At 51.7% G+C, this 26,369-nt stretch overlaps 1 protein-coding gene across 1 annotated transcript in view; it reads left to right on the top strand.

Moving 5' to 3' along the window:
- Smyd2 (SET and MYND domain containing 2) overlaps positions 1 to 25,887 on the top strand; it is a 41,045-nt gene extending 15,158 nt beyond the window's left edge. The window contains exons 2-11 of the mRNA XM_029538711.1: positions 6,402 to 6,512; positions 8,872 to 8,932; positions 9,764 to 9,888; positions 15,191 to 15,258; positions 17,797 to 17,899; positions 20,018 to 20,128; positions 21,192 to 21,312; positions 22,320 to 22,494; positions 24,090 to 24,198; positions 25,519 to 25,887. Coding sequence (XP_029394571.1) covers positions 6,402 to 6,512; positions 8,872 to 8,932; positions 9,764 to 9,888; positions 15,191 to 15,258; positions 17,797 to 17,899; positions 20,018 to 20,128; positions 21,192 to 21,312; positions 22,320 to 22,494; positions 24,090 to 24,198; positions 25,519 to 25,599 — 1,065 coding nt within the window. The 3' untranslated portion in view covers positions 25,600 to 25,887. The remainder of the gene's footprint in view (positions 1 to 6,401; positions 6,513 to 8,871; positions 8,933 to 9,763; positions 9,889 to 15,190; positions 15,259 to 17,796; positions 17,900 to 20,017; positions 20,129 to 21,191; positions 21,313 to 22,319; positions 22,495 to 24,089; positions 24,199 to 25,518) is intronic.
- The last annotated feature ends 482 nt before the right edge of the window (positions 25,888 to 26,369 follow it).

Here is a 26,369-nt window from a genome sequence, read left to right as displayed (position 1 = left end):
CTTCCTTCCTTCCTTCCTTCCTTCCTTCCTTCCTTCCTTCCTTCCTTCCTTCCTTCCTTCCTTCATTGTCTATCTCCTGAACAAAGAGGCTCATGGCCACAGGGGGTTTCCCCCTTTAGTAAAGAACAACTAAATGGTCGTGGAGCAATGTGTTGTAACAGAATGGCCATGAGGGCTTAGGAGAAATAATGCCTAGAGACGCAGGGTAATGCCAGGGCTGGAGTTCAGGAAGTGTCCGACCAGTACTCACTGGACCTGTCGTCATTGGGTAGGCCCTAGCGAGTCCAGATTCCCGGGCCAGTGCTGGTGAAGCCCACTGTGGTCTCCTAAGCCAGTCCTGAGGCCCAGCTGCGCCCTCAGCACTCGACTTTCCACCTGTCCCAGGCCACCAGGAAGGAAGGAGTGGGAGTCCAGCACATCTCCCCAAGACCTGTGACTTCCCTGCCTACCGTGGCTCAGCGGCATGATGGGCCTTCTGACTCTCCCTCACAGCAGTCATGGGGGCAGAGCCGAAGCCTGTGGCATGTTCTTGCAAGTCTCATCTGCATGAGGCAAGGAGACCATTGAAAAAGCTTAGAACAGTGGAAACCCCATGTGCTGCAGAGAGAAAGGGGGGGCTTCAGAGCAAGAATCGGGATGTCTCCTCCAGGAAGGCAGACTCATTGGCTCAGCAGAAATCTCAGTACCTTCCCACCTCTCCTCTCTTCCCTCACTCACAGTGTGTGTGTGCACAGGGAGACAGTGCCTCCACTCACAGTGTGTGTGTGTGCGCACAGGGAGACAGTGCCTCCACTCACTGTGTGTGTGTGTGTGTGTGTGTGTGTGTGCACAGGGAGACAGTGCCTCCACTCACTGTGTGTGTGTGTGTGTGTGTGTGTGTGTGTGCACGCACAGGGAGACAGTGCCTCCAACAGTGTGTGTGTGCACAGGGATACAGTTCCTCCACTCACAGTGTATGTGTACACAGGGAGACAGCTCCTTCACTCTGCGTGTGTGCACGGGGAGACAGTTCCTTCACTCACAGTGTGTGTGTGTGTGTGTGTGTGTGTGCGCGCGCACACGCGCGCACAGGGAGACAGTTCCTTCACTCTGTGTGTGTACACAGGGAGACAGTTCCTCCACTCACAGTGCGTGTGTGCACAGGAAGACAGTTCCTTCACTCTGTGTTTGTGCACAGGGAGACAGCTCCTCCACTCACAGTGTGTGTGCACAGGGAGACAGCTCCTTCACATTGCATCCAGATGCATCCTTTCTCCTGCACTGGAATCAGGTACCTATGCTTATTATATTGGAAGAAAATTAAGTTGCAGTTTGAAAAGAACTATGAGCACAACACCCTACCACCTCTTACTCTGCCATGGATTCGTGCTTCAGTTTATTTTACCAGCAGTATATTATTACTGAAAATTCAGAGGTATAGTCTAGAGACATACATAGATTGATAGATAGATACATGGATGGATAGATAGATGATTGATAGAGAGATAGATATTTATATAGATAGGTAGAGATAGATAGACATTTATATATAGATAGATGATAGGTAGGTAGATAGACATTGATGGATGAATGGATGGATAGATAGATAGATAGATAGATAGATGGATGGATAGATAGATAGGCAGACAGACAGACAGATAGGTAGATATAGTTAGACATTTATAGATAGATAGATGACAGACAGACATTTATAGATAGGTGGTAGATATGCCTTATCCCTCAAGGAAAAGACTTGTGGCATCTATTTGGGTTCAAGTGTTTCTGAATCTTTTCTGAGTGTGCATATTATTTCTCAGGAAAGTGAGCTTGTATCTTAAGAATGTTTTGTAAGAATTGCAGTCAGGTAGTAGTAGCTTTGAGGGGATACAAAGGTAGCTTTGTATCTTAGGAAAAAAATCTTAGAAAAGCTGAAAAGTATTTTTAAGAGAATATATGGTTGCCTTTTTAGAATTTTTGCACACTGTAATTCTCTTTTACAATTTCTCATACACTGCATTATGGCAGTGGCCTCTGGTGGAAGTGCTCTCAGTGAGAACTGAGAGTGGAGTTCATGGGGCTGTGGCTTGGTCTCAGGAGGGCTCAGTCCCCAGCACCATGGAAGTCAGGCTTGACCCTCTCCTGTCCGCTTAGCTCTTGAGAGGGAAGGCAGGGGTTTAAGGCTGGCCTTGGCTTTCTAGGGAGTTCTAGACCAACCTGGGCTATATATGAGAGACCCATGTCCTAAAATAAACAAAAAGCAAAGAAAACAAACAAAATGCCCAATTCTATCTGATATTTCTACCAGATTCTACTTCTCCTTTTTTCAAAACATTTGAATTTGGTGTTCATGGAGGCCAGAAATGGACATCAGGTCCTCTGAAGCTGGAGTTGCAGACAGTTGTGAGCTGCCATGTGGGTGCTGGCGACTGAGCCTCGGTCCTGCGGAAGAGCAGCCAGCAACTTAACTACAGTTGTGAGCCACCATGTGGGTGCTGGCAACTGAGCCTCGGTCCTGTGGAAGAACAGCCAGCGACTTAACTACTGGGCCATCTCTTCAGGCCCTAATCTTTTAAAATAAAAATGAACAGAGTCATTGGAGGACATGTCTGACACTCTTCCCATAGTCCCTGTATCTCACCTCACCTTTCAAAAGGAATCGCAGCTGGACCAGAGTTGGCCCTAATGCTAATCATCTTTGTGGCAAGCCTAGCCTGATGCTGCTTACTCCAGCTCTGTCTTTCCTGTTCTAACATGGTCAGGAACTCCTTGAGGTCACACACTCAGTCCCCTCTCCCTTCTGATGTCAGCAGCAAGGCTGGCTTAATGACTAACAATTAAGAGTGGACACAGGCCAGGCACTGTTGAGCATGCTTCTTGTGGGCTGTCTGCTGCCATTCCCTCTGCAAGACCTGTCTGTCTGAGTGAATGTCCACTGCCCAGGTTGAAGGCCCCCATGAAACACAGGCTTCAGGCTTTGGTCTGATTGTCACTGTTAGAAGGTGTGAAATCACAGACGCCGAGTTCCAGACTTGCTAAGTAACGAGAGGATCATGTTATTTACAGCCTCGAAGACAGGTGCATGGGGATTAAGAGGCTGCATAGACTGCCATAGCTGCTGCAGAACTAAATGGGGGGTCTCTTAGAGCCCCAGGCTGGTAGCCAACCTGCCTCAGAGCCTCAGTGTTCCTGAAGTTCAGTGAGCTACTTTTTCCATGGAAGACAGACCCACCATAGAAGTCAATGTGATGTATTATTTACATGAGTATTAATTTTAAATAAATTATATGAATACGTATGTTATATTGATACAATTGATTCATTTTGATAAATGTTAGTGTTTCTCCCAGGAGTTGATGCTTGGGAAACACCAAGCTCCTCTCAGTCAAGGAAACCAGTAGGGTACAGACCCTGAAGTTTTCAACACAGGGTTTCTCTATCTCTAGCTGCCCTGGAACGTACTCTATAGACCAGGCAGGCCTCAAACTCATAGACGTGTCTGCCTCTGCCTCCCATGTGCTGGGATTAATGGAGTAGGCTACCATGAGAACCTGTCTTAATGCAGGCTTTCTCATGAGTTCCTGGAGGCCCAGTGGCACTTGCCTCTGCGTTCTGCCTACTGGTGCCACCTCTGCTCAGCTGCCACAAGCCTTCCTCATCCATTCCTCCGTGCCCTGTGGCTGCCCTGGCTGCAGAGGAGTCTGCTGGCCTTGTAGAGCGAGCCCCACCCGCTCCCTCCTCTGCCTCCTCCTCATGCTCTGTGGTGTAGACTGCAGCTAAAAACAGCTCCCGTGCTCCCAAGGGTGCCTCCATTTTCTCCCTGTCCCTGCTCTCAGTTATATCGGGCGTGGCGTTATTTAACTCCGTGAGCATCTTGGCGCAGAACCTGAGCCCCAGGGATATGCCAGGTGCTGCAGTAAATCAGGACAGATTTTGTCTTCCCCTTAGGGTTTAGTGGAGGAGAGGGGCCAGGGAGACAGTCACTTAGCAACTCTACTGAGTGTCCCGCGAATGGCAGGCTTGGGTATAAGACCAGGGGTCCCCACTGTGAATAACATAGGGGATATGCCTTAATTCTCATGGGGGCTGATGTGCAGGTAGTGGGGAGAACTAAGAAGCAGAAGGCGGTGGAAGGGAGCGTCGGGGCGGGGGAGAGGCTCTTTGGTAGCTTGGGGCAGGTTTCTCCAAAAGCTGACCATGGGGGAGCAGAGGTGTGAGACCGGCAGGAGTCAGGGAGACAGCACTAGACAGCTAATACTGCAGGCCCAAGGGCCCTCGAGAGAGAGAGGGACAGGAAGGATGACCGTAGGGCATCAGAGAGTCCAGGAAATGTGGAGGGAAGGCCGGCCAGAGAGCCGTCCCCATGGCCTTGTACGTCATGCTGAGACTAGCCCTTATGTGGAAGGTGAGAAATCTAGGAGGGTTCCGAGCTGAGGCTCTGTTCTGCTCTCTGGTGTTTATAGGGCAAAGGACAAAAACAAGTGTTCAGCTAATGTGACAGTGATCGCGGCGAGCTGGCAAAGGAGGATGAGTCTCTGCACCCCACTCCATGTGTGAGGGTGGAAGGGACACGCGCGCGCGCACACACACACACACACGCACACGCACACGCACACGCACACGCACGTACGGGCGTTTGTTGCAAGTTTCTGTAAGAATGGACTTGCTGCTTCCTGAGCTGGGGAAAGCAGAGGAAAGAACAGGCCAGGCCAGTTCCATTGTGGACAAGACAGTGCTTCTGGGCTCCCAAAGTACACAAACACCTAATATTATTTCTCAATCTCTCCCCTGTCCCCAGCCCCTCCTTCCTCCCAAATCCCTTACCATTTCTGCCACTATAGAAGGAGCTCAGTGCAGGATCCAGGGCAGGCACTGAGGCAGAACCCTTGGAGGAAAGCTGCTCACTGGCTTAGTCAGGCTTGTGCTTACCCCCATCCCCTACTTCTCACTCTGACCCCCACCCTGTTCTTATACAGCCTAGGCCTACCTGCCTAGGGATGGTGCCGCCCACAGTGGGCTGGATCCTCTCACTGTAATCATAAACCAAGATGGTCTCTTATAGATATGGCCCACAGGTCAGCTCGATCAAGGGAACTCCTCATTTAAAGCTTCCATTCTTGGAAGACTGTAGGCTGTGTCAAGTTTATAGTCACAACTGAGCAAGATGGCTGCTTCCCTTGACTCCTCTCGTTCTTCAGCAAACACTCCACCAAAACCTCTTTTCTCCCAGTGCTCCTCCAGAACTGCTCTTCCTGCTTTGCTTTTGATTTCCAATCATCAGCAGTGACCTCGGCAGTGATGGGAGTTTTCAGTGGCCTCTCATGGTTCTGCCACCAGGCTTTGCTGACATTTGCCCTTCATCCCTAAGTATTTTCTTTAGAGTCTTCAGAACACCCCGTCCCCTTCCCTGTGCACAGACGGCACCTCCACCCCTCCACTGATGAGTGTGCAGTCTTCACCCCTTTACCAGGAGCAAAAAAGGCAGAAAGGCGATAGGAAGTAATATAGTGGATGCCTTTGCTGGAGTCTGGTCTGTAACATACCCTCATCTGTACAAAATGGCAAGAGAGACTGTTATCAGTGATTTGTCCTAACCTAAGACCAGAGCTGGAAAAGTACCACCAGCACCACAGGCAGGCAGGCCGGCCTGACTACAGCACCACCAGCACCACAGGCAGGCAGGCCGACCTGACTACAGCACCACCAGCACCGCAGGCCAGGCAGGCAGGCCGGCCTGACTACAGCACCACCAGCATCGCAGGCAGGCAGGCCGACCTGACTACAGCACGAGACCCTTAAAACAATTCCCCAAACAACAAAACACACCTTGACCGAGCCAGAAGTCAGAGGATCAAAGCTAAGGGATTGTGTCTGTCTTTCGGGTGTGTTGTTATCTCTAGTGTGTGAACATTCCTGAGCTTCCCAAGTGGAGGCATGCTCTATTTGACCTTGACTGGGGGACATACTGCAGGTCTCTTCATCCCTTAGTCTATGTATGTGTGTCTCTGAGTGTATTTCTGTGTTTGTGTGTGTGTCTTTGTGCATGTGTCTGTGTATCTGTGTATATGTTTGTATGCATATCTGTGTGTGTTAATGTGTGTGCATATGTATATCTCTGTGTCTGTGTATTTGTGTGTGTGTGTGTGTGTGTGTGTCTGCATGTCTGTCTGTCTGTCTGTCTGTCTGTCTCTGTCTCTGCCCGCCCCCCTCTCCCATCTATTTCCCTATGTAGATGTGTCTATACATTGACAGTTTCCCCCTAAACCTGCTCAGAAGAAAGACTGGCCCCTGTGTATTTGTGTATGTGTGCATGTGTGTGTCTGCATGTCTGTCTGTCTCTGTCTCCACCCGCCCCCCTCCCGTCTGTCTATTTCCCTATGTGGATGTGTCTATACATTGACAGTTTTCCCTCTAAACCTGCTCAGAAGGAAGACTGGCCCCTGCACAAGCTGGAATGCTCGTCCATGGTTGTTTTGGGGGAGAACTGGAATCCTTCGGAGACTGTGCGGCTCACAGCAAGAATTCTGGCCAAACAGGTGAGGAAATGGGAGAAGGTCCTGCTACTTGAATTTTCATTAAAGGTCACAAAGATGACTGGCTGAGCTAGGCTGCACTAGGCTGAGCATGTGGCTAAATATCTTTGAACTTGAGCTTCAGTCACACCCACACGTGACGGGAAGGCACTTGGGCGGAGGCTTTGCTTGAATCTCCTCCTTGCCCCAGAAGAGGAACACACCCATAGCAGGTCAGTCCAGAGCACCCATAGAAGGTCAATCCAGAGCACCCATAGCAGGTCAGTCCAGAGCACCCATAGCAGGTCAGTCCAGAGCTTTCTCTGGGATTTTTTTTTAACACAGAAAACATAGCCATGACTTTACAGCATGAAAGACCAGACCTGTGAAAATTTCCTAGAACTTCCAATGAACCAGACGGGTCAGGGAAGCTTTGGGAGTTCCCCTCTTTGCTTTGTGATGTGTGGAGGCAGCCTATCCCCTATCTTGTGTGTCATTCTGTACCTCTGCTGCCTTGCCCACCTATGTGTAGACAGGTAAGGACCCAGAGGGAGGCCCTGATGTCATGCACAGACAAAGAGGAGTGTGTGGGGGTAGAGCGAGGCTGAGGAGGAGGTGAGCCTGGGAGGGGGAGAGGAGCTGCCCCGAGCACTCCTCCCGGCACCTCTCGGGACTGTTGGCTGATGTGCGGCCAGTCCTTCCTAAGCATGTGAGGAGTACATGCCTCCTCTGCAGAGGCCTGGGTCCTGTAGTCAGTGGGAGGATGCGAAGGGCTTATCTTTGACATCCACTGACGTGTAAGGGAGCATAGGCGGCAGTGTGTCTGTCTGCGGAGGGCAGAGGCCTTGCTGTCTATGTCCGCGTGCCTTGGCAGCGAGGCCTCTGAGCTGCAGATGGGTTTTAAAGCTTCCCTCCATCTGCCTCTGGCTCTCTCGTCCCTTCCAGCTCCCACCTCCTCTTCCAGTCCGCTGCTGTGGTTTTAATCTGAGTATGATTGTAACGATCGGCGTGTGCTCGTCCCCAGATCAGGTTTAGCATCCCGAATGTGTAAACAGCAGTAGAACATTCTAGAACTCTGAGGTCATCTTTCCACTGCGTTAAGCTGGGGTCAGGTGACTAAAAAGACCGCCTCCGAGTAAGTAGAGCAGGGGTTGCCTGCAGACTAAGACCCAAACATGAGGGTGGGGTTTTTTTTTTTGTTTTTTTGTTTTTTTTCCTGGAGAAGGCCAACTGCCTGTTACTAAATGACAATTCTCTGTGAATTTGCCGATGGCAGAACGAGGACCAGGGGTCGATGTGACTGGTACAGTCTGGGGTGACCGGTCCTTCAGATTGTATCAAGCCCTGCCCATTGGGAAACCAGTCCCTTCCTCCCCTGCCTTCCCGGGGTCTCTGGCAGTGCTGTGTTGAGGACTCAGAAGGAACATGTATGCTACCCCGCCACCCCTGGGTAGGACGACTTCTTACAGAAGTGTGCCTTGTGAATGAAAGATGTCCACTCTGGCTTTGGCTCCCGGGTGAGCAGTCTGAGAGCTGGGGTGAGTTTAGAGGTTCCCTTCAGCTTCCATTATAATCCCACTAATCGACTGTTAACTCAAAAGGTACCTGACCATCTCTTCATCCCCGTAGGAGCAGGTAATTAAAAACCCAGACCATTTGTATTCCAGGAGCCTGCAAAGGATTAGGGAGACAGGCGACCAGCTACCCAAGGGAAGCTTCCCATGTTAAGGAGGGAGGGGAGAGCCAGCCACCTGTATCCCCAAATTGAATGGCCAGATTACAAAGCCCAGGCCTCAGGCCAGCTCCTGAGCTCTGCGTTTGAACTCTTGTCAACACCAAGTTTATTCATGTTCTCAAAGCCTCGTGGGTTCACTATTGTTAGCTCCTCTTAGGGTGTCTAGAACAAAGGCAGCGTGCGTTTCAAGTGAGGCTCCGCTTGCAGATACAACCTAGAGTGTTCCTTTTGAAATGGGGAATTTGAGATCATTTTAGCCTATGCTTAAAGAAAGCGGGAAATGGATGGGGTTTCATTTTGTTCCTTTTTAGAAAGAAGAGTAATAAATAGTATGGTTTGTCCGTAGACTCAATCCTTTCAAGTCGGGACCCTAAAAAGTTGTTTTGTGGCCCCGTTCTTTTCTGTAATGAGCATTTCTGAGCCTACTGTGTGTGTGGTATGTCAGGGTGTTAGGGTACAGTGGACCCTTTTAAAAGCTATTAAAATAAGCCCTTTGGATCTGGAGGTCAGACAGACGCAGCACCACTCCTCGAGTAGATCTCTTCCTTGGACATGGCTGTGTTGTCTTCATGTGGACATAACCAGGGAAGAGCTGTGTCTGACCCCAGGCATTGACATTCCTCTCTGATTTTTGTCTCCGGTTGCTAGAAAATCCACCCAGAGAGGACACCTTCAGAGAAACTGTTGGCTGTGAGGGAGTTTGAGTCACGTAAGTATTCCTCCGATGGACGAGCATTTATCTTAGTCACAGATTTAACGTGCATCTGATGGTATTGAGGGCAGAAATAATTGTTCTCAGTAAGGATGGTGACTTTCAAAAACAAAAGCTCTTAGCCTTGTTTCTCCCGAGTGTACAAGTCTGTCAGGACATGCTGGGGGGGCGGAGGTCACGAGGTAGCCTTCTCCTGCTCCCAGCCTGCTAGGTGGTCTCCAGTCCTAGCAGCTCTGCAGTCTAGGAAAGAGCTGAAATCCGTGTGTGCACATGTGCACATGTCCACGTGTGTATGCACTCACGTGCAGGTTTGTATGGAAGCCAGAGGACAACCTTGGGCATGACAGTTTACCGACCAGTTTCCTCTGCCTCGTCCAGATGGCCTTACCAAAAGGCATTAAGTCAGAGCTACCCAGCTCCTTGGCTGTGACCCAGATCCCAGGGGCCTAAAGTGAGGGACATTGAGACTGGATGTCATTTACAGTTAGTTGCATCTTTCTTACTTCACAGTGGGTGGCTCATGGTTGGTTGGAATGTCACACCTCAGTGACATCTGATTGATGGAGGAAGGGGTGATTTGCCAGTTACACCAAGTCATGGGAAGGTGTTCTGTGGGGCTGGGCGGGTGTGATCCCACACACACACACACGCACACGCACACGCGCGCACACACACACGCACACACACACCACATGCGCACACACACGCGCGCACACACACACACACACACGCGCACACACACACACGCGCGCACACACACACACACACACACACTGTTTATAACAGGAAAGACCCAGGCTTTCTGTGGTAACGGGTTGCTCCCTGCAGATCTGGACAAGCTAGACAATGAGAAGAAGGATCTTATCCAGAGTGACATCGCGGCTCTCCACCAGTTCTACTCCAAGTACCTGGAATTCCCTGATCACAGCAGCCTCGTGGTGCTCTTCGCCCAGGTAAGGAAGGGTGCCAGCCCCCAGGAAGACCTTCCCACAGCTACTCAGGAGGGCATCCATCTGACAGGGTCTGGACCCCTGGGGAAGTGCATTGGCTCACAGTCATCTGTACCTCCAGTTCTGGGAGAGCTAGGCCCTCTTCTGAGCCCCACAGGTACCAGGCACGCATTGTGCATACATACAGGCAAAGCATTCATGTACATAAAATAACACAAGAAACATGGACAGCGTCCGAGAAGCACCACCCAAGGTTGTCCTCTGTCCTTTGTGCTACATACATGAAAACACTCCACATGGAGACGCTCACCCATACTCCACATGGTAAAAACACACTACGCATTCTTCTACACGGAAGGGAGAAGGGAGTCTTTTCTTGGTTCAGCTCCAGTGAGAACCACTTTTAATGGTTCAGTGGATTATCCACAGACCTCATGTTTAAATTGAGACATCTCAGCCACTGTTATCATAATCAGAAAGCTACTCCTTGTACAAGGCATCATGGCTTCTGGTTACACACGATCAGGGAGAAGCCCTGACGTCCTCAGGCCCACTCCTGTATTTGCACCACACTCGCCCCGGCATCTGTTCCTTACTGTCTGCCCCACTGCTGTGATGAGAGACTCAACAAGCAATTTAGGAAGGAGTCTAATCTGACTCGTGATTTGAGGGTACAGTCCATGGTGGGAATGTGGGTAGCCAGGGCTAGGGAGGGCATCAGGGACTCTTCATTCATTCTGGCCCTTGCCATGTCATGATAAACCAAAGGGTTAAGCCTTCCCTCTTTGGTTAACCTAATCCAGGCACCCCTCAGATATGCCCAGGGGCTGGTTTCTGGAGCAACTCTAGATGCTGTCAGTATTAATCATCGCGACAGCCAGAGGTGATGGTTGTGGGTGAGGGCAGAGAGTGCCCTTGGAGCCTGGATATATGGGAGGTTTTCCTCGCCAGGGCATGCTCCCATGAGAGAGTGCAGTTTGTCACAGTTGTGAGAAAGCAGACCTCCCTTTACCAGTGTGGCTCACGGGGCTCACATGAGAAACTGAACGTTCACATCGAAGTCAAGTATGTGTGGAAAAATGAAGTGAGCCATTTGTGTGCCTGAGGGAACACACATACAGGTATATGTATGTATGTGTGGGTGTAGGCATGTGTGTGTGTGTGTGTGTGTGTGTGTGTGTGTATAGGCATACTTATATATTATAGGTATATGTATGTGTGTGGGGGTATAGGCATACCTATACATAACTAGATAATTTATTCCTTTATAACCTTTATGCTGATTAAATTCTAGTATCTGTCCAAAACTGTTCATGCACACATTCATGCTTCATTTCCCGCTTTTCTTTTCATAGATTCTGATAGAGCTCAGGCTAGAATCAAGCTTTGTAGCCAAGGATGGTGTCTTAGTCAGTGTTTCTATTCCTGTACAACATCATGACCAAGAAGCAAGTTGGGGAGGAAAGGGTTTATTCTGCTTACATTTCCATACTGCTGTTAATCACCAAAGGATGCAGGACTGGAACTCAAGCAGGTCNGGAAGCAGGAGCTGATGCAGAGGCCATGGAGGGATGCTGTTTACTGGCTTGCTTGCTCTGGCTTGCTCAGCTTGCTCTCTTATAGAACCCAAGACTACCAGCCCAGGGATGGTCCCACCCACAAGGGGCCTTTCCCCCTTGATCACTACTTGAGAAAATGCCTTACAGCTGGATCTCATGTAGGCATTTCCTCAACTAAAGCTCCTTTCTCTGTGATAACTCCAGCTGTGTCAAGTTGACACAAAACTAGCCAGTACATATGGGCATTAAGCTTCTACTTCTCCTACCTCCACTTCCCGAGTTCAGGAACTATAGACAAGCACCACCACTCTCAGGGCTTCCTGTATCCTGGGCAAACACTCCACCCACTGAGCCACATGCAAAGCTCCCTGCCCCCCTCCCATAGACTCCACATGTGGATTTTAGGGGGAAATTCATTTCGCTCTGACCCTACCTTGGCCCCCCAGCTGTGCATGTGTGCGCGCGTGCGCACCCGCACTGTTCCACCCCTGAGCCTTGGACACTCTGGGGGCCCCTGCAGTGCTCTAGCAGTTGGCAGCTGACGGTGACTGCAGGCTTCTGAGCTGTGTTTTAATCACTCCAAACCTGTGTGTGGCTAAGAAGTATATTTTTGGTGCGCAGTCTACATCTAGTTTAAATGCTAATTATGAGAATAGCTTTAGCAAGGCACTCACGCCTGATTTGACTGGAAAAAAAAAAAAAAACCACCATAGCCCATGCATCTTTCTTAATGTGCTAGTTCCTGTTTCTCCAGGGATATCTCGGAAGGTAGGGAAGGCTGGCAGGAAAATCACTGTGCAGTTTGGCTCAAACACCATCACCAAGTCTCCAGAAGGAAGAGCGAGGACACTCAGGCGCCCAGCAGAAGATGCACGTACACTCCCACATAGTAAGGGGAGGGACTGAGGAGTGAAGGACTGAGGAGTGAAGACATCGATGTCAGCGTGCCCCCCTGGGGGGATGGAATAGGCCAATCCAGCCTGGGCCACCACAGTGGAGGGACTGCAGATGAGTGGATAAAGGGCTCGGTTCACAAAGGCCAGGGAGCTGACCGTCCCTCCATCTGTTTCGATATTTCTTCTTAATCTCCCTTTCACTCTGGTTTAGCAAGCATTTATCATCGGCCAGTGTGGGTACCACACCGAAGCAGCCATCCAGCAGGAGAAAGCCATTTTGCTTAGTACATAGCCAGTAATACCTAAGAATGGAGTTCCTGCTCAAAGAAATTTTATGGAGTGAAAGAAAATTCCAATTAATTCTACCTAATGTGGGTTGGCAGCCATTGGTTAAAGTACCAACTATGTACATGGTCAGGATCCTTGGAATTAGAATGAAGAGATGGCCCGTTGTATAAGTCAGGGTTCTCCAGAGTCACAGAACTTACGGATAGTCTCTGTATAGTAAAGGAATTTATTGATGACTTACAGTCTGCAGTTCAACTCCCAACAAAGGTCATTAGCAGCTGTGAATGGAAGTCCAAGCATCTAGCAGTTCAAGGTCATCTGGGATTAAAGGTGTATGCCACCACACCTTTAATCCCAGATGACCTTGAACCGGAGATCTCCCTGTCTTAATCTTCTGGAATCCATAGCCACTATGCCTCAAGATCTCCATACCAAGATCCAGGTCAGAAACTTCTATCTCCCAGCCTCCAGATTAGGGTCACTGGTGAGCCTTCCAATTCTGGATTGTAGTTCATTCCAGATATAGTCAAGTTGACAACCAGGAATAGCCACTACACCCGTGCAGTCTTTTGCTTAGGAATCCCTGGTCTCTGGGATTGATTATGAGCCTGTAGCCCCCACCTCCTATTTCTTTTTCCTCCTCCTCCTCCTCTCTCTCCCCTGTGCCCCTCTTCTTTCTTTTTCTTCCTCTTCCTTCTTGCCTCAAGTACTGTAAGTAAAATTTTGGCTTTCACTGTGGTAAGTGCCAGGATTCCTAAATGTTTCCAGTACCACTTTAGCTTTATAGGAAATCTCCACATTCACAGTTAATAGATGCAGCTATCATGAGAAACCGTGAGACTAGAGCAATTGCTTATCGAGTAAAGCCCTTGCCATGCAAGGGGAAGGACCAGGACCCCATACAGGTAGCTGTAGCCGTGAGCACCAGTCCTCCCAGCAGTGGTCCTACAGCAGTAGACGAGGGAGAGAAGGACCACTCAGAAGCTTGCAAGCCTGCCTTCTGCTGCAGCAAACATGGGACCCCGTCTCAGACGGTGGAAGATAAGGATTGGTGCCAGAGGTTGTCCTTGAACCTACATACTCACAGATGTGCACATGGGTACACACACATACATACATGCACGCACACGTGTATGCACACATACACACACAAACACAGGCAAGCATACATAACACTCACAAACACAAGCACACATGGACATAAGCACACACCACCCCAGCTCAGGCATAGAAAATTTTTTAGAAGGAGCAAGCAGAAGCTTCATCATGTGCCCATGTGCTTCATCAGTGCCCCGCCTGGCTCCCCTGCTGCCGCTCACATCCTTGAACAGTCACTCGGCCATGTGCACCCAGGATCTCTGGTTTCCATAGTTGTAAGATAGGCTGCTGTATTCATGCTAGCAAGATACTGTATCCAGTCTCCAAGTTTGGGAGGAGGTGGGGCCTCTGAGAAGTAGAGGGACCGAGTCAGTCACTGGCCCAGCCACCTCAGCCCTCATCACTGCCCGGCTTCGTAACTCTGGCTGCTCTCACATCCTTCAGAAAGAGAAGACACTGGGTCTCCAGGCCTTATAAAGATCAACTCTGGAGTTGTCGTCTCTCACAGGCTAAAAGCTGCCTTGGTTGTCCGTCTGTGTAAAGTGCCCTGCACGTTATCACGCTTAGCGCTGTGTGTGGAAAGAGACATTTGCAGAATTGTCGTGATAACGTGCAGGGCACTTGGTGTTCTGAGATGAACCTGTCACTGGGTTCTGAAGCTCTCCAGTTAGGCCAGACAGACAGCCAAGGAGCTCCAGGAATCTGTCCGTCTCCACCTCTTCCGTGCTGGGATTATAAGTGCACACTGCAGGGATCCAACTCAGGTCCCCATACTTGCAAGGCAAGCACCTTCTGACTGAGCCTCCTCCCCAGCCCAACTCGGACCACCATTTACTCTCAGGGATCTCAAAGGCAAGAAAAGGACAGGGATCGATTTGGCTGAAATACAAAAGTCTCATTGCCTTTGTCGGGTTCTCCGTTCCTCTGCCCTCAGTAGAAGGGACCAGAGTCCCACAGGTGGGGAGGTGCTTCGAAGTTACCACCTCAGCTCCTGAGGGAGACGTTGGGTTACAAGTTTCCTTTTCTAAGGGCATATGATTGGGACATGGGATCTCTCTCTCTCTCTCTCTCTCTCTCACACACACACACACACACACACACACACACACACGTGCACATACACACACGCACACACCATGGTCTCACTAGAGCTCTTCCCCACAAGGCAGCCTGACTTCCTGACACACGGACAAGGCTTCAGTCCCATAAGCCCCATCACAGGACCCCGGTGTCCCCACACCACTCTAACTCTGAGGAGCGCTCTGAGTGCACGGAGAGGAGCTTTGACCCCAGCATGTCTGCTTCTCTTTGTTGACACTAAGATGTAAGGTAAATTTTATTTGGACAAAGGATGCCTTGGCCACAGGAACACCTGCATGCCTTTGATGGTTGGGGGAGGGGGATCTGTAACTGGAAGTTTCTCTCCTCCCACCCCCTCACCCCACGCCCCCCGTTTTGCTGCAGGTGAACTGTAATGGCTTCACTATTGAAGATGAAGAGCTCTCTCATTTGGGATCGGCGATATTTCCTGAGTAGGTTGAGTCTGACTTCATTTCTTTCCCTTTGTACTTATTTAACACTAATTTGATTTTTTTTTTTTTTTACATAACCCACCTGACTGCGTGTGGCAGACATGAAACTCCAAGTGAATTAAGACAGCTTTTTTAATCTGTCAGATTTCAAAATATTTCCCCTCCACTTAAGGATCTGGAGGTGGCAGTTAGCAGAGCGGTGGCAGAGACATCCCACCAGCCCCAGAGCAGTTGCGAAGAAGTATTTGTGCGGAGAAGCCTGTGGCTTGCTGGGAAGTGTGCTCTCTGCTGGGCTGCGGCTCTTGAGATCTTGTTTCTTATGCTCAAAGCGAGACATTAATTGTACATGCAAAGATTAACCGTGGTTTAGGTAGAGAATGTATGAACTCCTGCCCATCTGCCTGCTTTAGAAAATACCAGTAGAAAGTGGCATCGTTTAGAGGGAGGTTAGGCTGAGATAGTAAACTAGAGAAAGTTTTCAAAGCATTATCAGGCATTTCCCCCTCCTGACTTCCGGAATATCTGGGTAATTCCTGAAAGACCAGCTAGATCATGTGGAAATTCCAGAACAGTTGGTCCCTATTTCACAGGAGGAGCCAGGGAAACCTTTGTGCATCCTGAACAGATCCACACTGTCATTCCACGATGAAGGGGGTGGGAGTGTTTGGGGTTCTGTTGAAGTCCCCTGGGCATGCCTGCTGCTCCTCACCTGCCATTCCATGCACTAGTGCTGGGTGTGTGTGTCTGCTGCAGGGCTGCAGGCATCCATTCCATGCACTAGTGCTGGGTGTGTGTGTCTGCTGCAGGGTTGCAGGCATCAGGGAAGTCAGGAGAAGGGGACCTGAGTGAGCAGACCCTGGCTTGGGCAGCTTTCTCCAGAGAGAGAAAAGGTACAGGCTAGACGAGGTCAGCTGCAGGCAGAACCGCGGAGGGGACCAGTGTGCCTCTTGGCAGAGATTCTCGTAGACTTTTGGGAAGAGAACAGAGAAAAGGACAGGCATGGGCTCTGCGAAGACAAACCAGCCAGCCATTGAATTCTGCACTGTGGGCTGTTTATGAATGTCTGAGGAGGTCTGAATTGGAGACATCACCATGTCCCACGGCAGCCAAAAATGACAACTGCGGATCCTGAGCTGCCTGCCTGTTTGTTTTAGTGCCATCCCCACAACCTCTGTCCAGAGAGACAGCCTAGCACTTTTCCAAGAAAGTTCTAGAACCCTGCTCTTCTTTGCTTTTAACCTGCGCCTTTGGGAGCTCTGCCGAGCAGACATCCCGGTACCTGACACCCTAAGCGTCCGTGTAGGAACCTAAGTCGACTGTAGTCCAAGGTAGAGCTGTCCCTCCACGAGAGCAAGAGCAAGAGCCGGCTACCCGTTCCTGCCAGCTGTGAAGCTCGTCCCCTGCTCTGCTCAGCCTCTAGCAGGCAGGATAGAGGAGGGTCGCTTCTCTCCAAGACATACCACAATGGGGCAGAAACCTTCAGTGGTCCTGAGACCCCTTTGTCTTTTTTGAATTCTGGGGCAAGTAAGAGAAGGGTTCTAGTCTCTCATGGGCCAGGCAGTGCCAGCCCTCCCAGTGGTGACACGGGCAGGCGTGCCCACGAGAGCATAAGCCCCGGTTTCTGGGCATTTTTAATTGGGGAAAAATCCTTTGGGACTGAAAGCACATCAATGCGTGATTTCAAAGGCAGCATCTGTGAGATCAAGCACTTTCCCCTGTAGTTTAGAAATTTCTGTTCTCAGAACTTTGACCTTGAAATAATCAGAAAGCTCAAAGCATCTCACCTAGGCGAGTCTCTCTCCTGTCACTGTCCCTAAAAGGCAGACAGCAGCAGGAGCGGCCATGTCCCAATTTCCCAGATTTGGAGATTGAGGCGCCTCTCTGGGGCCCTAGGGGGTAGGAGGATCACAGCCCATCCTCCCTCAAGCAGATGGCATTTCTCAACATCTGAAGGGAGCGTTTGAGAAATGATCCACTTAGACAAAAAGCCAGCCCCTTTGTCTTGCACCTGTGTGTACGTGGGAGCACCCAGCTGCAGGCATTGTCTGTGAGTCTGTCTGTCCAGAGAGAATACTCAGGATAGTTGTTATTCATTTATAGCTAGAGAGCAGCTTTCATATTTGAGTATAGTGAAAAGAGTGGCATGACAGCCATTGGGCTGAGGATGTGACTCGCCAGGGTAGAGCGCTCACCTACCATATACAGACCCCTGGGCCTGGGCCCCAGAACCGCATAAATTGGGCGTGGTGACACATTGGAGGATCAAGCCTTCAAGGTCTCGGAGTGAATTTATAGTGAATTCTTAGACCAGTCAGGGCTACTGGTGACCCTGTCTTAAAAAACAAAACAAAAGGAAAAGGCTAGGTGTTTTTCTAAATGCTCAGTGACCATGCTCTCAGGGTAGTCTGAGCTGGTGTCTATATGCTATGTCCATCTCACATAGGCTCAGCTCCTCTTACTCATCGAACAGGTACGCAGTAAGTCACTTCAACAGCCAGCCCACAGCAGACAACTTGAGTTTTCACTTTTGATTGGCAGTGTTGCATTGATGAATCACAGTTGCTGCCCGAATGTCATTGTGACCTACAAAGGGACCCTGGCAGAAGTCAGAGCCGTACAGGAGATCCACCCAGGAGACGAGGTGAGAGTATAGCTAAACTGTCCTTGGGTCTTTCCTGGGTTACCTTCCAGATGTGGGGCCTGGCTTGATGTTCCTTACCAAATAAATGGGTGCTTGTCATTTCCTTTGGCCAGAGAGAAGCAAGAAATACATTTGAATTAAAGTCTTTTTTTTTTTTCCCCTTCAAATTCATTGTTTTACTTTGCATGCTTATACATGCATGCCTCTGGGGTTACAGCACCAGGTGGGTGCTGGGAATTGAACCGGGGACCTCTGCAAGAACAAATGCTCTAAACTTCGGAGCTCTCTCTCCAGTCTCCTGCAGTGAAGATCTCATCTAAGATTTTACAGTCTGGGTATCCCTGTTGCCAGACAATCGGCTAGTGAGTTCCTTCCTGTCCCATAACACCCCACAAAGCTCTAAAACATTGCTGCCTGCGTTCACTACTGTTTCCGTTGTGGTGATAAAATGACCAACAGAAGCGGCAAGTCTGGGAATGGTCTCGCTGTGTGACACAGTCCTGTCCAGCTGACAGTGTCACGGCCAGTCAGTGTCAGCCACCACAGCGGTGGGACATATAGCCCGGCAGGAGCTAAAGAGGCACAGTCCACAGTCCACGAGGCCTGACTTTCCGGTTCCCTTCTTAGAGGTGGCCAGTCACACGCCCCGACGAGGAAACAGAGGCACTGTCTGGCAGGAGGCTCCATCAGCTTCCTTCCCTGATGTAGAGGAGGTAGAGAGCCACATTCTTTACCACCTGTTCCCTGAACCACTTCTCTGTCTGGTGCTGTGTGTGGTTATGCTTTCTGGCGTGAGTTTTGAACCTGCAATGCTGTTTTGAAGGACACGTCTGAATACTTAAAACTTTAAGGAGGATCCTCAGTGCTATGTGATGCAAGCTTTGATTTCTCTGGAAGGTTTTTAGCAGCTCACAGCTGACATTCAAGCCTCCTTCCACCCCGTCTCTAAATCCAGCAAGAGGTGGGGATCCAGTGTGGAGCCAGGATGTTGAGGGTCCTGACTGGGTGTGTGGAGATGACCTCGAGGCCTCTTTAACTGAGAATGAAATGGCCCGCCTGGCAGACTACCTAGAGAGGCTAGTGAGCTGGGCAGGCTGTGTGAGCCTTGAGTGGCGCAGCTGGGGTGGCCTTTGTCGCCATCTTCTGGAGGCTCCTGTTGGTTGCATTGTGTCCCTGTCCAGGGCTCCCTGATGCTGCCTGCAGGGAAGGGTTGGCTGTGCCTCCCTTCTAGGTTCCTGGCATTAGATGGAACCAACATATGCCCCAGGCTTGCTTCTTGAGTAAGGAGGCACTTGCTACCACAGCAGCTAGCCCTGTAGGGTGTCCCCAACTGCCTGGCAGGCCCATGGACCCTGCCACGCTGGTGACTTTCAGACAGTGCCTGGTTGTGTGGGATGCAGGCACCACCGTCCCCATGATGCTGCCTAACAGGCCACACGTGTCCAAGGATAACTATGAAGTCCCTCTCACACAAACTTGTAAACGCATTTAAGATACTATGAAGTCTTAGCGTATGCTTCTCAAGTACGAGCTATATACTTAAAGGCTTCATATTGCATTGTCTGTGAAGTGCTGTGCATACCCAGAAGGGCTGATGCTGCAGCTCTTGCTTCCAGACCTTTCTATAAAAGGCAAAGCCAAGCGAACAAAGGGACCCAGAGTGACTGCTTCCGAGTCCCATGGCCAGCAGGGTCGCAGCTGCTGCTGTGCCTCCTGGAAGCCATGTGTGCCACACGGCCCCAAGACACTCAGAGCTGCCCTGCCCTCCAGCCACGTGATGTCAGGAGGAAGGGTGAGCAGACCACGGTGTCTAAGGCCTTGTTCTCCCCTGCGCATACCCAGCCTTGGCCCGATCCTTGGTGAGGGAAGGTGAAGGGTCCTTCTTCCTCTTAGTGGCCAGTGTAGGGACTTAGCATATAGACCTTCTGGTCACCTCAGGGAGATGAGCTCCACAGCTTCTCAGCCAGAGCTAGCAGTGTGACCATCAGTGTGACTGACCGTCCGCGGTGGCTCTGCGGGGCCTGTTGCCTCTCCCCCCCTTCAGAGGTTGGCAAAGCCCTGTTAGCGGTAGGAACTGCGTTCCCTATTGCAGACCTCTGGCCTCTCACCCACCCCCAGGTGTTCACCAGCTATATCGACCTGCTGTATCCAACAGAAGATAGGAACGACCGGCTAAGAGACTCCTATTTCTTTACCTGTGAGTGCCGGGAGTGTACAACCAGGGACAAGGTCAGTTCACTGATGGGACAGAAGAGGGTCCCTGCTCCGAGCTCTCCCCGCCTCCCCTGACCTGTCTCCCCACACAGTGGGTATTTTGATCCTTTTAACCTGTGTGACAAAGTCAGGCAGAGGGAATCCAGATAGACAAGGCCCTGCTGTGCAGGAGGGAGACCTGCTGGATTCCTGTTTCTTAGAAAGTCACTTGGGCTGTGAAGACGGCCTCAGCAAAGTGCTGCCTTTGCAGAAGCCTGACTTCAGACTCCACAGCACATGCAAAAAAGACAGATGAGATGAAATAAATTCACAATCCCAGCACTGTGCCAGGGAGAGGACTTGGAGGGGGGGGGGACCCTGGGAGCCTACTTGTGGGGTCCAGGCCACTGAGATACTGTGTCTCAAAAAGCAGGGTGGGAGTGAGGCGATGGCTGGGGCGGCATGCATATCTCCAGTCCCTATAATCACAGTGCTGGAGTGCGTGCGTATGTAGGGGGTGTAGAGAGAAAACTGTTGGGGTTTGGGGTTTTCTGGTTACCAGTGTGGCTTCAGGTTCAGTGAAAGGTGAGTGGGAGGGAGGACAGGACACCCCTCTCTCCTCTACCCTGCTTGGTTTTGCCAAGGCATGCCCCTGACACGCGTGCATTGTGCAAAACCAAGGTGGATGGCCCCTGAGGAATGACACCTCAAGCTGACCTCTGGCCTCCACTGAGGCAGGCACACACACGCACATGTACACACACATACACACAGAGTGCTTCCCAAAGAGATGGGAGGGGAGAGGCATCTGGGAGTCAGGCTCAGGCTTTGTGAACCTGTCACCAGGTTCTACACGGCAGGGCCAGCCCTGCTCACTGGTCTGTCCTGACTGACAGACAGACATGGACCCACAGAAAACGCAGTTAGGATCCTGCCTAGGGAAGACTGGTCAGAAACTCACTTTATGTTTTTATAAAAAGGGAGCAGAGTGTGGGGTTCCCCCTAGACCCAGAACCTCTGCGTCTGTGGGGACACAGGAATGATTTGAGCAGCTCCCCCACACACAAGGGGACGTCTCACACTGTGGATTCCCCCTCAGGACAAAGCCAAGGTGGAAGTCCGGAAGCTCAGCAGCCCGCCGCAGGCAGAAGCCGTCAGAGACATGGTCAGATATGCGCGCAATGTCATCGAGGAGTTCCGGAGGGCCAAGCACTACAAATATAACCTTTCTGTGTGGCCTGGGACACAGCACCGTGTCTCACCGGCGGGGTGTAGTGGGAAGCTGGGAAGAGAGAGGAGAGGGGAGGAGCCAAGTTTTGAAAGGAAGATGGTCTCCTGTGTGCTTGAGGGAAGGCGGATGGCCCCAGCAGGGGTTGGCTCTGCCCGCAGGGACTGTCCCCACTAGACTGCAGTGGTCAGGAGTGCCAGGTGGGGGAAAGCTACCTCCAGAGGAGCCATGTTGTTGATGTTTTAGTACAGGTAGGCAGAGTGCTAAGAACGTTGCTCACCTCAGCCCCGTCCACGGCACACTGACAAGTGGCCATTGCTACCAAGCCCAGGAAGAAAGAGTTCCTTAGATACACAGCCATGGCTCGGGGACACTGTCGGTCGTGTTCGTCCACAGTACTGTGTTCTTAGGGTTTGCACCCCAGAGGGCAGCGGGAGGAAGCAGAGGCTTCTTCCCCCCTTCTTTCTTGTCATTATTAGGGATTAAACCCAAGGCCTTGCACATGCCCAGCACGTGTGTAGCCGCTGAGCTGTGTCTCAGCCCTGCCCTCCTTCCTTTTCTTTTTTATCCAGTGGCTTGTTGAAAACCACGTGGGAGGGTGGCAGGCTGGGCAGTAACTCAAGCGTTGCCTCAGGTCTTCAGGCTTTATTTTGAAACATGTCCTGTTTTCAAGGCATGATCCAGGCTGATACCGAACGCCTTCCACAGCCCAGGCAGGCTTTGAACCTGAGTTCCTTCCTCCTTGGCCTCCTGAACAGCCAGGGTGGCAGCCTGCACCCCGAGGCCCACGAGGCACATCGCCTCCTAATTCAAGAGACCTCTTGAGAGCCTGGGCTGGGGTTGCCCTCTGTACTTAGAAAATGTTTCTGTGCCAGCACAGCTTCCTCATATGAGGTACTGGGTTGCCCAGGCCCCCAGCCTGGATGAGGGAATTCAAGGGAATTCCTGGGATGCCCCGCCCCACCTAGGATGCTGCCTGTTTCCTTGACGCTTCAGCACCCCCTAGTGAGCTGCTGGAGATCTGCGAGCTTAGCCAGGAGAAGATGAGCTCCGTGTTTGAGGACAGCAATGTGTACATGCTGCACATGATGTACCAGGCCATGGGTGTCTGCCTGTACATGCAAGACTGGGAGGGAGCCCTGAAATACGGGCAGAAGATCATCAAGCCGTACAGGTGAGCGTCGGGCAGAACTGGGTGACTTGCTTGGAGTGAGCACATCTGCATGCAGGCTCAGGGCTTCTCCCCACTGAACTGGGCTCCCCTCATCCTCTCAGGGAGCTCCCTCCCGAGGCAGAGTGTCACAGGCTACCCACAGAAGTCCACTCAGGCCAGGGTTAGAAAATCAGTCGTTCATATCTGTGCCCGCCTGCCTCTTCTGTGTTAAGTGACACTTGTGACCTGGTGAGTGGAGGCAGAGGGTGGGGGGGGGGNGGCCCACAGCCTCCTTCCCAACCCCCTCCCACACACTGCCTCTGCACACTGTAGTCCCAGCTGCATTTCACCAGCTTCTAGGACTCACGGTCTGGCCGTGACTACTGGCGCCTCCTGCTCAAATAAAACAAGATGAGATTCCCATTTGTAGGAATAATGACTGAGCCAGAGAAATGGCCCATCCTAGCGGGTCACCAGACTGTGGTAGGTAGGAATCCACAGCACTGTCATCGTGTGTGGCCAGCCACTCCGAGGCTGAGACCCCTCTCTGCAGGGCTCCCCAAGGCCTGCACATTAGGGGGTGAGCTATGGAGCAGTGTGAGCATTGGGCTGGAAGTCCCCTCCCCCAGAACATGCCTGGCGATCCTGGTGAGTCTAAGAGGACTGGGAACTTGCTGTGAGGTCGGCCCCCACATCCCCTGATCTCTGCCATCCGGTTACCCACTGTGCTCTGGACAGCCAGCAGGGGGAGCCAAAGAGGACGCCAGGTGTTCCAACTTGCTCCCGGAATGAACCAAGTTGGAGACCTCTGACCCTGCCTGTAGAGGGATGGGGAAGTTCTCTGACCTCAAACCTTCCTCTCAGAGAGGGACCCAGGCAGATAGCATCCCAGGCCTCAGATTTGTGGAGACGGTGGTTGGCGCTGCACAACCCAAGGCTTCCTGTAGGCAGCACACCTCCCCCTGCCTGGGACTTCTGTCTTCAGTCTCTGGGACAGTGTCAGCGTAGACAGAATAGAGCACACTGACCTGGAGGATGCACATTTTCCACATTTGCACACTCACTCGCCCACAGAAGCTGTATCCTGGGCTCTGGGCTCTGTAAATGGGTCATTCTTGGGACCCATTCTTGGCAGACTCTATTGGGCAGACCTGAGTTTAAAACAGAGACAAAACCTGAACTGAACGCACAGTTCTGCTAGACAGCAGAGCAGAGTGAGAGCGAGAGCAAGACAGACAGACAGACAGACCAAGAAATCAGAGGGCTCAAGGTTTGGCAGACAGTGGGGTTCCTCAGATGCTATGTGAGTGTGCTCATGCGTGAGCACGTGTGTGTGTCCCTCCTAGTGGGAGGGAGGAGGCCTCTTTGCCGTCTGTGTGGAAGCAGCACTTGCTCTGACAAGTCCCTGGTGCCTTGGTCCGAGGACAGCTGAAGCAGACTCTGGGTTAGGGCTGAAGCTGTGTTGATGCAGCCTCATCCGAAAGGAAACGGCGGGGCGTTCACAGTGCCTCTGATAGCGCACACTAGCCCACCTCCCACTCTGCCGGGCACCGGGTGGGCTCTGGGGAGAGGCCGGCAGACTCTGACGTGGCACTCTGTCGTCTCTTCCTTCCCAGTAAGCACTACCCCGTGTACTCCCTCAACGTGGCCTCCATGTGGCTGAAGCTGGGAAGACTGTACATGGGTCTGGAAAACAAAGCGGCCGGTGAGAAGGCCCTGAAGAAGGTACGTTTGGGGCCCGAGGCTGGGTGTCCAGGCGGTCAGCTCTGCTTCCCAAGTGCCCTTGTGCCCTGGGAGGCCAGTGGCTGCAGGACTGAGGGCGACTCGCTGTGGACTACCCTCTGGTCATGTCATTCTGGGGTGCTTTCGGCAGGCGGAGGTGGTACACGATGCTGCCCCAGGCCCTCTGGATAGGAGCGCACATAGCAAGAGGGCTGAGCTAGGATTGCTGTGAGACGAGTTCTACTCAGCCCTTGCCTGCCTCTTAGGCCTGAGCGTCCAGTACCCAGTCTAAAGTCAAAGGGCGGGATCTGGAGAGCCGCTCAGTGTGACTGCGTGACCTGGGGAAATTCTAAAATGAACTTAACCACCGTCTCCATTCACCAAAGCCAGTCACATATGGGCTCCTCTTACAGAATTGAGATAGCCTTTCCAGATGGGGACAACTCCAGCGGGTTACCTGAGGAGTCTAGGGTGTGTGGTGGTCCTTCATTTAGGACCTTTGACGCTGGAAGCTTTAATCTCATCAGCCATGCTGGGGCCGAAACGCTTGTGCAGAAAGTGCAGGGATTCCCACGGGTTTACCATCTAGTGTGTGTCCTCGTGCTTGCTCGCGTACAGGTGTGTCTATAAATATGGAGGCAAGAAGACGGCCTCAGGTATAGTTCCTCAGGACAGTCCCCGTGGTCGTCCGGCTCCCACTGACCTGCAGGTCACAGACTGGGTCAGGCCAGTCTGCACTGAGCTCCAAGGATTCCCCAGCCTGTTGTCTGTGTGGAGAACCCCTCCTGGAGACCGACTCCCCCTCCTGAGATACGGAATCTCCTTGTGTTTTTCATGGACGTTGACGGCACAGTGTGACCTCAGAGTTGGTCTGTTGCTTCACTTTGTATAGATAAATACTGCAGCCCCAGTCTAGCCCAGTCCCCACATCTCCCAAAGCGTCTGTGGAGAGTGAAGACCCAGGGTCCTGCTAGGATAAAGTGTGAGCTGTGTGTTTTTCTGTTGACGTCACATCTGTTTTCTCAGTGACACCGGGGAAGAGTTTCTGGTTAGGTCACCATTGGAAAGCACCACGGCATCCCAAACGCCGAGGATAGTGGGTTCAGAGCGCGTGGGGATGACGTGAGCCCTTCTTTGTCTCCCCTGAGTGTCTTTGCAGGGTGAGAAGGAGCCTGTGAGAGGTGGTTTGCCTACTGGACTCTGAAGCACCGACTGGCAGCATGCACCCCTGCTGAGCTGGGTGCTGTGGGACGGGACTGTGGGACGGCAGCAGGGATGTCAGTTGCTGGCCTCATCCGCCCTATGTCCTTTGCTCTGCCCTAGGCCATTGCCATCATGGAGGTAGCTCACGGCAAGGACCATCCGTACATCTCTGAGATCAAGCAAGAGATTGAGAGCCACTGACTGCACCCCAGCTTTCCGTCTGCAACCTCACTCACAGGACTTGAATATTTCCGACCTCATGGGTCACCCCCAGCCTTGTGCAAAGCCTTGCCGTGCTGTATTTCAGGTTCACGTTCAGCTCTGACCTTAAGCTCATTTCCGATGCTTGCCTTCTCTCTAAAGGCCATGGCATGAGTTCACAGAATATATATTTTGGGCAGATTGAGCTTTAAAAATGTAACGATTTTTCCCTCTGTGCCTGTAGGAATGCTCTGCGGAGCTGACCGAGGAAGAATAAAAGCGCCAGTCCTTGAAGCCTTGGTTTCTGGATGTCTATGAGGATGCTGTGGGTGGGGGCGGGGCTTCTCCATCGGTCCCTGAGCCCTGTTCCCTGCCCGGGAGTGGGTTAGTCATCTTCTGGCTGCAGTTACTGTCACAGAACAGTGACTCTGGAGGAAGACAGCAGACAGGAGGGAAGGTGCAGGGAGAGGCCGCTGGCCTGGGTGCACCTCCCTGGCAATGGATTGGCCTCTCCCAGGGTTCCCCTTGGCACCTTCTGGAGATGCTTGGCTGAGCTTTATCTTCCCGACACCTCCCTTCTCCTCCCATGGACTATTCCCTGTGTGGTTCTCCCTTCTTCCATGGACTATTCCCCATGTGGTGCTCCCTTCTCCTCCCATGGGACTATTCCCTGTGGTGCTCCCTTCTCCTCCCATGGACTATTCCCTGTGTGGTTCTCCCTTCTTCCATGGACTATTCCCTGTGTGGTGCTCCCTTCTCCTCCCATGGAC

The sequence above is a fragment of the Mus pahari genome, chromosome 5, assembly GCF_900095145.1.
Source record: "Mus pahari chromosome 5, PAHARI_EIJ_v1.1, whole genome shotgun sequence".
Classification (NCBI taxonomy): Eukaryota; Metazoa; Chordata; class Mammalia; order Rodentia; family Muridae; genus Mus; species Mus pahari.
Note: the sequence above shows the minus strand (reverse complement) of the source record. Positions and strands in the feature narration are given on the sequence as shown.